This window comes from Garra rufa, chromosome 1 (genome assembly GCF_049309525.1).
Source record: "Garra rufa chromosome 1, GarRuf1.0, whole genome shotgun sequence".
Classification (NCBI taxonomy): domain Eukaryota; kingdom Metazoa; phylum Chordata; class Actinopteri; order Cypriniformes; family Cyprinidae; genus Garra; species Garra rufa.
In genome coordinates, this window is record NC_133361.1 from 59,468,152 (window position 1) to 59,481,398 (window position 13,247).

Below are 13,247 nucleotides of genomic sequence, written 5' to 3' on the forward strand. Positions count from 1 at the left end.
ATAAAATCCTGGCAACACTTAAAACCCATACAAGGTATTTTTTTAAACAAAAAGTACAGTCTGACATTTAATGTATAATTTCCAATTCAAAAGCAAGTACATCTGTGTGGAATACATTTAAAATAATAATAATATATAGAACATAGAGATACTCAAATGGCAACAAAGGGGTTAACCGAGACAGCTGACGTCAACATTTGGGGGTTGGTAAATTTAAAGTTACAGAAAGATTAGTACCATCCATCTAGGATTTATTAATAAATATTAAATAAGATAAATCAGATGATCAGCACTGGTAAAACTGATCTGTCACATGCGATCACATGATCATAATATGACAGATCAATTTTATATCACTAACAATTGTGTATTAAAGCAAGCAGAACACTGGTCTGTAAAAAAGGCTTTCCCAGAAATTACTTGCCGGCTGGCCTGTCAATGCTGATATTTGTGATCATTCGTGTTTAGCATCTAAGTGTCAGGTTTTCTTTCAGAATGAGGCGTACACAAATAATCAAATTAAAGGTTTTATTGCATATACGGTTACATGATAACTGCACATAGATTTCCCACCTCTGTAATATCACACCAAATAAATTATATGTTTTTAAATTAATGTTCCATCAACCATACTTTCACTGAAGAGTAAAACAAATCCGTTTTTTTTTTTTTTTTTATCAGCAAGCAGTGTGGACTAAATTAATCAGTGCTACATTTAAATTCAGACCTAACAGAGAAATCCTCATTTGGATGTAAAAATGGCTTTGAAGTGGCATCATCAGCAAATTCTGTATTTTTTCCCCCTGTGCGCTTTAGATCAGCCTTTATCAGATGCAAACACTTCAGTTAGGTGTTTGGGCCTATGCAGTCCTGTCCATTGGTTTATTTAATGCATCTATTTTTTTAAATACAACTCTGAATGCAACACAGACACACACACATACATTGTTCTCTGTATGCGTTTTTTAAATTTTTATTGAAATAACAATGAATTACAGAAAAAGCACACAAAAATCTAAACTGTACAGACAAAGCAGATAAAAAAGGCTAAGCAATTTTTTTGTTATTTGTTAACAAAATTGCATTTGTTTTATATATCCTTAAAATGACAAAACATATCCAGGCTCAATTTGTAAGGATGACCTATTGCAAGATCTAACATTATTTTTTTGGAAAATATACCTTATTTGAGAGATTTATAAAAGGCTTTTGGTATATTTATGTTTTATAGTGTTTTCCACCGTTTACACACAAACAGAAACATGAATGCTCATTGGAACCCTTTTGTTTCTCCTCAGAGGAACGGCTCTTGCTTCCTTTGAGCTGGAGAGATAAAGCTGGACTGTCAATCAGAGACCCCGTCAATCAATCCTCTTCATGTGGGAAACTGCCTTATCTACCTATATTTTCACTGCAATTCTGAATATATAATTCATGCTGACGCAGTCACAATGATGAGAAAACATATAATGTATTAAATGTTTATCAGTAGACATTCCAGTATATACACCACTCTACAAGGTCAGATTTGAGAAAAAAAAAAAAAAACAGAATTGTGAACAAAGAGCTGTGCATAAGACATTTTTTATGTAACCTGGAAATCTCAAACATTAGAAGGCCAAATGAAAATTTAAATTAGAATGATTTCGGTATTTAGTTATGTAGTCTACTATATATAAAATGACATTTCCTCTTACATAAGAGCGCATAACTCTAACGAAACAGATTGAAGAAAAGAATGTAAATACTGTCTGATACAGTTTTCGGTACGAGTTTTATATATTGTCATGAAATCTTGGCGTATCCTTGTTTCGATTCTTAATTTATCAGCCGTTTAGAATAAACGAGTACGAGTAAGGCTGATCCAAACTCTTCCTTTTCCGTTTTTCTTCATTCTTACCGAAGTGTTCAGAAATCCGCCTTGCGACTGTGTCGTGTTTATCCGTCCCAGAGCCGAAGGTATCGCACAACGAATTTTTTAATCCTCCAACATATCGAACATTTCTTTCTCTACTTTTTCGCGTGTTCTCCGAGTATAGCTTCAGGGCCACAGAAGGTCCGCCTTTTGGAGCGCCTTGAAACGGTTCCTTCTTATCTGTTTTCATCATCTAACCTGGGACGCCTTGAAACCGCAGATCCAGTTATTTCTTTCTTTTTTTCAGATAGCCCAATGCGGACTGGCGAGCAGCCAATCAGAGTCTTGTTTACACTTTGTGAGTGACAATACGCTGGCAACGTGCCAGCCAATCAAATCCTCCTCCAAATGGAGCCTTTTTTTAAAAGCGTGTTCTTAACCCGCACAAGGGCTGTTAGCGTTAAATAACCTAAAGGAGACTGTAACATTCAGTGCAGTTGAAATCATTTATGCACTTATATAGCTATTTTCGAGTGTTTACACCTAATAGTTTACTATTTTCATTCATCACATGTATTGAATGATAAATTATTTTTAAAGAAAACACATTACATAGCCTACATACCTTTTTTTAATTTTTTATTATTTTTTTTATTAATGCTTGAACAGATAATACAAAAAGAACAAAGCCAAGGGATCACATACAAATCCATAAAATAATGACCAATAGTTTAAATTAAAATGATGACAAACACAATTAAAATTAAAATACACATTAAAATTAAATAAACATTGATACAAAGAAAAAAGAAAAGAAAAGAAAAAACTAGCCTACATACCTGCTCGACTTGTTAAAGACAGCGGCTACGCAGTAAATTCCTCCAGGTAGGAATCATGTGCTCGTTTGCAAAGAAATATATAAGGTTTTAACACACTGTAACCAGTCTTTAGTATTCTGCTTGAATTTGCCGCTCGCCTCATTGCTCTCGCTCTCCACGTCGAATTCCCATTGGTTACTGATTTCCACCAATCAGAGCTTGGAGTGTCCCCGGGCGAGCGACGCCAGCTCATTATCATTCGTGAATCTGACCAATGAGCGTGTGTGTTTACTCTCCCGGAGTTGAGAGGCACGATCGGCGCCGGACAAGAGAATCGCCGTTCGGAGACTCGATTCGCGACTTCAGTGGCCTATAGAAGCCCAAGACCGGCGAGCGACAACGGCTTCAATCGTATGAGAGGAATTAGGACTGAACCACTGAAATATGCTTTTTAAAATAAGCGACAGCATTGCTCTGAATATTTTGCTTGATTTCTAATTAAAATTATTTATTGTTATGCAAGGATATAACATACCAGTAAGTAATTCATTTATTTTTTTATGTCATGGTTGTGTCGCCTTACGTCGAATAAAATAAAAAAAGGCCTTCACAGAAATAAAGAAAATAAGGTTAACTACTGAAACAGCACATACAATTATAATGGAGCATTCAAAGGGGAAATAGCAAAACTATAAATATAGCCTACAATAATTAATAAATAAATGCGCTTAACCACCGTGCTACAGTCCGCATTTATTCGCTTCATTTAAAGACTAATTCATATTTTAAGGCATTTATTTAATAGGCAATTTTGTGAAGTGAATATTTCTCAGTTAAAGCTTGTACGGCCTTGTTCAGTTTACTACTCAAATTACAAATGATATTATCAAGAATTCTGTAACCACGCATTTTTTACTAAAATACCATCTGTTTTAGCTTAATATAGTAGATTTTGCGCTTTTCTGCTCACTATTTCTATTCACATTTCTATTGTTAAAAGTGAAATATTTTCTCTAAAGAGAATGCATCGCATTCACTGATTTGAAACATGACAAGGAAGAAAATAAAAATGAAACGTGCATCATCCAAATTTCCAGTTGTCCTTTATTATCAGATTCAGATCGGTGTTTTTCTTCGCTGATCAATGCTTATTTGTAATGATCGATTGTGATTTTCTTTCGGATCGGCATGAGAGAGGCTCGTTTCGCTGCTTGTGTCCGGGCAGCGCGTTTCTCCCAGCCGAATAACATTAGCGACATAAATATTGTGATTGTCTTTGTGAGTTTTTGTTTTCGATAAGCACAAGATTCCCAGCTGAGTTATGTTTTTTTTTCTCACTTTGACATATTAAGACAGATTTCCAAGCATTTTACTTCGTGCATTGTCATGCACGAGACAAAAACAACTGCTGAATTTGCGTCGGGATTATGCAAATATTTAACAACATTCACGTTTCGGCTGTCGATACAAAGTATTAAGCATTGAATTGCATGAAAAGGCTGCGATTAAAACAAAGCATGCAGTGTGTGATTGAATGTTGTGTGCTCGAAATGGACGGCTGTTGTGGAGTGTTGGAGCTGCACGGTAATGGCTGACGGAGAGCAGCAGTCCTCACACGGAGACAAAAGCTGCTTGCTGTAAGGCCACCTTGGTTTGTATGCATGGCCTGCTACAGCAGAAAACGCTGGATTTATTTCACTTGTATATTTTCTGAAAATGCTACAACTGATTGTAGTCCGCGTAACGTATTTCAAATAAGGAACCCATTTCACTAAATCATTTATTTTGTGACATTACATTTTGTTCAAATCTAGTCTACCAGAAAGAGAGCACAAAAGCCTGGCTGAAGGAAACAAATAAAACAAATGAATATTAGTACAATATCAGCTGGAACTTGACACTAGACATTGTGTGTTAGGTTCTGTGAGATTTAATTGCTCCACATAAAAGCTAAAACAGGTCAACCAGATAAAAGGAAATTGCAGTTGTTTACATGCGCACGCACACACACACACACACACACACACACATATACACACACTCACACACACTCGTGTGTTTCAGGGTATTCTGATAAAAACCAAAAAGGACTTTCTGTTAGCAAATGGTATTTACTGTTTACATGTTGCTTTTTATTTTACTCATAATGGTTTGGTATATATTGCTATATTAAAAATAACTAATGCTGTTTTCACTATCCTACTATATGTAAAACAAAATATTGACATTATGATATAAATATGGTATATATATATATATATATATATATATATATATATATATATATATATATATATATATATATATATAAACACCACAATTGTTTTTTATATTATTTATTTAATATGCATCTAAACCATGTCATCATTTTATTTTTTCATCCACATCATGCACATATCTAAAAACACTATATAAGTTATTTCTTTAGATTTCATTAATGTGTAAATGTTTTTTTTTTTTTTTCAGTCTTCTAACAATAAAAATAACCAACTCACGGGGCTGAAGTCAACACATCCATATTTTGAAAACAATGTATGTTACTTGTTGTCAAACTCAGCGTTTGTATATCGTTCATATCTCCATCATATATGGGCATGGTTGCACTTATAAAACATGAGGTTACTATTTCATTTTAAAACATATTTTTTGTCCGTTTTCAAAAAGGTGTGCATCTTTATAATGTATCCATACACTGGGTCGGTCTCTACTAGGCCTATTCAATCACTGCCATCTATGGCCTTTTCACATCTCTTTCACATCAATTCAATGGACGCTTAAAAACAATGCAGTTCTTCTCTAAGTAAATGTGCATCAAATGTAGATCTCAATTTATATAGCATTTTTCTTATATGTGTCGAATACTGAAAGCATTAAGCAGATGTATGTCAGCTGTAGTGGTGTGCCATACCGAGATTATAACGTCTCTTCTTTCTTTCTTTGTAGAAAAGATGATTGAGGACTTCAACCTGAGCAGGAGAGGCGAGCTTTTCACTAAAGCAAACGCAGACGGATTACAGTACATAGGTTTCATCTGATTTCCGCTTGATTTTGGATTATATCGTCTGTTTTCTTTGGAATGGAGGGTCGTGATTTCTCCGCTCCGGCACATCTCCTTTCAGAGCGGGCCACTCTAGTGCATCGCGCCGCCTCTCGCATCTCCTCCTCCGGCCACGGCTCCGTGCAACATGCGCCTCATTTTCCACCCGGGAAATATTATCCATCTCACTTACCGATGGCGGCGCATTCAGGTTTGTTGCGTTTTCTTTCATTCGCTCGCATTTCCGTGGAAGCTCAACAAAGATTTGACACACTGTTTCAGAGAATAGCGAATGTTTATGTTTAGATTTAGGCCTGTATTTGATTTTGCTTATTTATGTTTAGGATTTCTTATTGATGTGGCAACACTGCTCTGAAAAATCTAAAATGTAACATCAAAGATATTTGAATCTACATAGCAATTCAAGAACCATATATACCAAAATATGCTTACAGAAGGTTTATTTAGGCTTATTTGTTTTTATTTTGTTTATTTTAAGCGCCACAAAGAACCAATTTAGATAAGCTAGATAGCTAGATAGCTAGATAGATAGATAGGCCTATATTACCTTTTTTGTTTGTAATACTCATTTCCTTGCTGATTAAGTCCAGTCGTAGAGTTAAGACTTAAAATCCTTGTGTCCACATGAATCGAATTGGGAGGTGTAAATGTGATTTTGATAAATATGAGAAAAGCACGTCCGGTTTAATATGAATTGTGATAGGCAACGGTTATGAGGATATTGGGCATATAGCAGCTGATATTTTCTGTAAGGTAGTGTATTATTGCCCTTTAAATTACTTTTTAATAACAAATTGAATATTTGAATTTTTAATTTGAATTTTTTTTTTTTTTTTGCATTTGTAGTTATTTCATATTTGAGTATCCACATGTTCCAGTTTGCATTGTTCATCATTAGGTAATTCGCCATTGGTAGGCAATTATAAATCTAAATCTGTGAAATGAAGAATATGCTTTGTTTTACACTACTGATGCCACATAAATATTGCCATTCATTGTCTTGCTTTTAGTTGATTTTGCAAACAAACATTTAGATTTAGAAAACCTATCAAAGATTATGATTTTAGAATCAATTAGAATCATTATTTGACTGTAGATTATTAGAACCCAATTTAGACTGCTATTACAATTACTAAGAAAATGCTTATACCTGTCTGGATATATGAAATATCTACAATAAGGCAACTGTTCCAGCAGTTTCCATACGCTCATGTACACTTATATTTATAGTGGTAGATGTGTCCATTTGGGCTTAGGGAATGAGTATTTAGGCTAATGTTAGCTAAAGGGTGCAGGTGTGCTGTTAACCGGATATGACAATGTCTTTTGGTCGTATGCTCACAGCTTGCGCCACCATGCAGCCGTGCCCTTAACTGTCATCACTGTTCAATGATTGAGACAGGTGAGGTATTGTACCTAGAGATAAAATTCACAGAGCCCAGTTTTATAGCTTTGTCTGGAATATTACCATCTCAGCCATGTCTCCTGTTTGATTCATGTGGTGACATTCAACTTGTGTGTTATTACCACACCACCAGCACTACCCCTTCATTCTAGACCAGGATGACAGAGGGCAATTTTGCATTGTCTATGGTTGATAAAAGCACAGTTTTTTATGTTATTGCTTGTATTTAGCAGGACATTTGTAAGAGGATGTACATTAGCTATGCTTTTTTTCATATTTGGTCCCATTTATATTAGGTGGCCTTAACTACTATGTCCTTACATTTAAATTACTCATTTGATTCAATGCACTTATTGTGTACATACAGGCTTTTACATTCCACTTATATTTAAAAATACCTACATGTAATTACATCTGTAATTAATTTCTGTAATTACATTTATAATAACACTGTTGAACCATCACTTAACCCATCCTTAAACTTACCCATACCACCAAACCTGTCCCAGCGAAAGTGTTTTGCAATACAATATGAACACAAGATGTATTTTTGACTTAGTACATAGTAAAGACCTCATATTTTATAGTGAGTTTTGAATAAATATTGTTTAATAAATGTGTATACAATATATAAAGACATCCGCCATTAAAGACGCAAATGTGTAATTTCTCATGAACATGCCTCCTTGGATCAGCCTATTATTGTGCATGAAAATATTTAACAAAATATTAAATACCTAAATTAAAAAAAGGAAGAATGCACAAAAACAAAAAATGTCTTCTACTAATGACAATGTAACTTAACAAATACCATTATTTATTTAATTAAGGCTATGCTAGTCATGCAAACCAAGCTGGACGGTCACCAAACCAGTTTTTTTTCTCGTTAAGCGAACGGACCGGTCGATAGCGTCCCACAGGCGTAAAGGGGGTGTAGCTGCGTTAGTGGATTCGCTCTATCCCTCCAGGGACTGCCTCCCTCATGGCCTCACATGAATCCTTTACAAAGAACATGAATATTTCAGGGAACTGATGTACAAATGCATTCAGATGCAGGTTGGGATCCAGGCTCAGTGAAAGACCTTCTGTGGTGTCTTTCAGTGGCTTTATTATTCAGCTGCTATTGGACTCGGAGGCTTGTAGAGACAGAGGCTGCTGTCGCAACGCTCTCTTGGCTTTGAAACAGCGCTGTTCCTCAAAGACTTATGAAATTCGGGCTGGTTTTGGAGAAAGCTCTTAATTTCACTTCTCCTCTCTCGGTTATTTCAGTTGTTCCTTCTGGTTTGTTGCTTATGCTGGGATTGAAGTTGCCGTTTTGCGCTCATCTTGGGGCATTTTTTGTGGTGTGCATTTTACCTGTTACAGGAGAAGAGATCAAATGATTCTCAACTGAGCAATAAAAATGTGACTTTGTCATGGTTTCTTCTTTGGGATCCAATTTGGAACTGAGATGTTTCTGATAAGCATTGCTACAAGTTTTACCATTGTGCATTCTTAGGGTTAGGGATTTGGATTATTATAGACCTGCCTAGATTAATGGAGAGGCCATATTATTCTTTAAAAAAAGTTCCCCAAAGAACTTTCAGTGAACGGTTCTTAAATAACTATTTTTTTTTTGTAATAATTTAAAGAACCTTATTCCACTATAAAGAACCTTTTTGTTCAATGGAACAATTCCATGAATGCTAAAGGTTCTTTGTGGAACCATCAATGGCTAATACTGCATATTTGAATTTTTTTTTTTTTTTTACAATTAACTTAAAAACATTTAAAGTGGCTTTTTAACTTTACCAACCACTGAAACAACCACAATCACCCACAAAACCACTCTCATTTAAATAAATCTTAAAATAAAATCTAGCTATTTCTACTCTTTATGTGCCTTGATTTCTTGATTTAACTGTTTAAATACCATCATGACTGGTTTGTGGAGTTATTTCTTGAATCCTTTCCATAAATGTTCACATTTTAAAACATTGTCATGTGTAAGCATATTGTTACTGAGGCTTGATGTTGCATTAAACATTTGGTCTCCATTTCCTCCAAAGCCTTGATTCTCCTGTTCTTCTTACCATGTCTTGTCTGGGGGGGTTGAGTTGGCTTCCTTCCTGCAACCCCCCACACCACAAACACACACACACACACACACACACACACACACACACACACACACACACACACACACACACACACACACACACACACACACACACACTGGTTTACATGTTTTATGGGGACATTCCATAGGCGTAATGGTTTTTATACTGTACAAACCGTATTTTCTATCGCCCTAACCCTACCCTATACCTAAACCTAGCCCTCACAGGAGATTGTGCAAACTTTTACTTCCTCAAAAAAACTCATTGTGCATGATTTATAAGCCTGTTTCCTCATGGGGACCTGAGAAATGTCCCCACAAGGTCAAAATTTACTGGTATTCCTATCCTTGTGGGGACATTTGGTCCCCACAACGTGATGAATACCAGGTACACACACACACACACACACACACACACACACACACACACACACACACACACACACACACACACACACACACACACAGACCAGGACCATTGTTTCCGATCACAGCTTTGTGTGTGTTTTACAGCATGTTGCTCAAAGATAAAAACACACCCTCCCTCCTCCTCTTTTATTGTCTTGGAGGGGCAGAACGTCCCTGTCTGTCCCCTCATTCTTATATCCTGCCTGGATATCCAGCAACCCTGCTCTGTTTACAGGTTAACCCCGCTGACTGTCGCTTACCCATGTGTTTTACTTTCCAGAGGGGAATAAATAACTGTACTGAGAGATTTTATTAAAGGGCTTATTGCATGAATGTCTCAGAAGTAGGGGTATGGGGATGTAAAGGCAAGCACAGGTGTTTAGTGGTGTTATGAAAGCATGTCTGGTGTTTATGGCGGACCTGATGAAGGGGTTTGTAGGGAGATATGAGGTTGGCAAGCCATAAAGTCTCTCTCACTTCCCAACAATTTGAGATTGCAGTTTTAGGGCCCACATCAAGGGCTCCACTGATATTGTTAGAAACCGTTTCTATTCTTATCCTGCATGCTTTAAAAAAACATGAAATCAAACTGTGCCCTTTTTACGTAACGCACTTACCTGCTCTCTGTGTGAACATTTAATCAATGCACATGAATAAAAATGAACAACAGAAGGATGTGTTCATGTTAATCTTTCATCAAAATATATAATATATTGCTTCACCTCTACAATAACCCTCCTCTCCAACCACCATGACTCAATTCTACGATGTTCCACAAACTTCAATCCAGTCAATTCTTGTTGCTTAAAGGAGAAGTTCACTGCCAGAAAAAAAAAAGATTTTTACTCACCCGCTTGTCATCCAAGACGTCATCTTTCTTCAGTTGTAAAAAAACAATGATTGTTTTGCTATAAGAACCCTCTTCTTCAGCTGGGATCGTTTAGAGGTCTTTGAAGCTGCATTTAAACTGCATTTTAGAAGTTCAAACTCATGGGCACCATAGAAGTCCATTATATAGAGATTATATACATATATAATATGGCATTCAGATGCAGGTACGTTAATCACTCGCTCAGTCTATCTCTCTCTCATAATACTCAAACATGATACAGTGAGGTTTTAATACAGTAATACAATAGGCTTTCAATGAAGCAACTCCACATTTCTTCGTTATTAGTTCTAAAGTGACGTTTTGGAATTAGTAACGAAGAAGCTTATGCTCAACTGACCAACCGTCAAACTTTGATTTGAATTTGTGGCGGAAGGAATAGTTCGCACAAAAGAGGGCTTTTAAAGACACTCCGTTGTTATTTTGTTTATGTATTTACACACTTGTGCCGTCGAACTGTTTTATAAACGCAATATCACACGCGTAGACTTGAGATAAGGCTGTATATCGGCACTCTGTGATTACCTAAGGCGAATCACAACCGTGCCGATATACAACCAAATCTCAAGTCTACTCGTGTGATATTGCTCATATATAATATGGCAAGACACAGCAGTTTGCAATATCAAGCAGCAAAACAAGCTGTTTTGTAGAGCTAAAAATAGCTGAAAGTGAATGACACCGGAAGCCAAACCCATACAATTCACAAATGGCTGCACCCACTCTTACATGGAGAAAAAGGTGGATAGAAAACCCAACCTGGCTGAAACCAGCACCCGACTTAAGGCCTGTTCACACCAAGGACGATAACTATGACAATAAAGTTTTAACAGTCATTCCAATTCTATGAGAATTGGGAAGTCTACACCACAACGATGGTGATATTGTTCCTCTGTGTCGTTTATTATTGGAAGCAGTTTCAGAACATTATTTTTCCAGCTGATGGACAATAAAAACATTGACAATCGGCCAATCAGAATCCACCAGACTTTAAAGAGCTTTGACATGTAAAGCAGCAGACGACAAAACTGCAGTGCCCTTATAATGAAGACAATGTTACCATGTGTTGCTGATATATTTGTTATAGTTATCTTTAACATTATATAAGTTTTATAATATTATATAATATTATATATATAAGTGTGAACAGGCCTTTACTCTACCGCCACCTCACCTTTTACCACAAACTGGTCTAAGATGTCCAAACTGGTTCAGTGTTTAAACTCTTTCAAATATTTTAATTAAATATGTTACATTAATATTAACTAATTTGACAAACACCTCTTTCATGACATTTTGGGACACTGTCATTTAAAAAATCTACAAAAAACGGTAAAAATAGGGCACAAAGTGTAATAATGTGAAGGATTTTTTTAGACAGTTATTATAAATGGCTTTATATAAGAACAATGGAAGTCTATGTAATGTTCGTATTTAGTTTGATAAGCATATGTACGCAGCGTGGGACTGTGCCACACAGCCGTGGCGTCCCCTCACGCTGCAGGTCAGGCGGGCACTGCAACCCTACACAAAGAAGACAAGCTGGGCGGGCAATCCCTCCTGTATCACATAACCCGTATCACATTTTCAAACCCTGCCGCGTTTTTTACACTTCAGCAGAGGAAGCTCACACTTCCCTTAACCTAGAGCAGCTTTCGAAGAATAAACCATTAAACAAGACAAGCAAAAGAGATGTTTAGTGGACCTGCAGGTGAAGGAAACCGTCTCTCTCCCTCTGTCTGTCTCCCTCTCATCAGGCGGCCTCGGGCCAACCGCCGCGTGTCGTTGTGCTGCATGTGACAGCTGTTAGACATTATTAACGGCTCAAGCAGAAAATCCAGATTACTTGTTTTTAATTTCAATTTTATTATTGTAATCTTTTAGAGAAAAGAGCAGAGAAAAGCACGTTGTCTATTGGATGGAGGTGGATTGTGGGTCTGTGTGTCGAGACGTGTTTACTGACCTCAATCATAGGTCTGTTTCATGATGAACCTCTGGGAGCTTTCATATTTATAACAATAATGCCCTGTTAGTTTACATTAATCAGTGCAGTTAGTTAATACATTAATTAACATTAATTTATTAATATTTGTTAATGTTAGTAATAAAAATGCAACTCTTCATTGTTAACTCATTACCCCAAGATCCGTTACATACTATTAACTTTTATTATATTAGTAAGAGACACTCTAAAAAAAAAGCTGGGTTTCCCAGCTGTTAGGTTGACATTTTCAATTAAATTTTTAACTCAGTTGGGTTAGTCCATATCTGGAACAGTTGACTTTTGAGTGTAACATTGACTAAGATTAATAAATGCTTTAGAGGTATGTTTCTATCTATCTATAGACTCAACTCTTAGTTTGTAAAAGCAAACAAAAATGTCTTGACACAACCTATATTGTCCAATTGAGTTTTGTTTTTATTTGTAAAGTATTTGTAATTGAACAAATTGCACTATTATTTTAGGATATTACTATGAACAAATAGTCAGTTTGTTTTCATTATCTTTCATTAAAGCAAAATGACTTCTGTTGTCTTTCTGCTGACACGACCAATGCCACATGGACAAAAACAAAACAATACACATCCAATTCACATCCTTAACATCCAGTCACATCCCAATGACATTATTACCCATGAAATATTTGACCCTGGACCATTAAACCAATCATAAGGGTCAATTTTATTTTTTTTTAATTGAGATTTATACATCATC

The 13,247-nt window shown here is 36.1% G+C and overlaps 1 protein-coding gene across 1 annotated transcript in view; it reads left to right on the top strand.

Annotated features, from left to right (window-relative positions):
• The first annotated feature begins 5,725 nt into the window (after positions 1–5,725).
• Positions 5,726–13,247, top strand: part of bahcc1a (BAH domain and coiled-coil containing 1a) — a 91,554-nt gene continuing 84,032 nt past the window's right edge. The window contains exon 1 of the mRNA XM_073843378.1: positions 5,726–5,921. Within this exon, the coding sequence (XP_073699479.1) occupies positions 5,750–5,921 (172 nt within the window). The 5' untranslated portion in view covers positions 5,726–5,749. The remainder of the gene's footprint in view (positions 5,922–13,247) is intronic.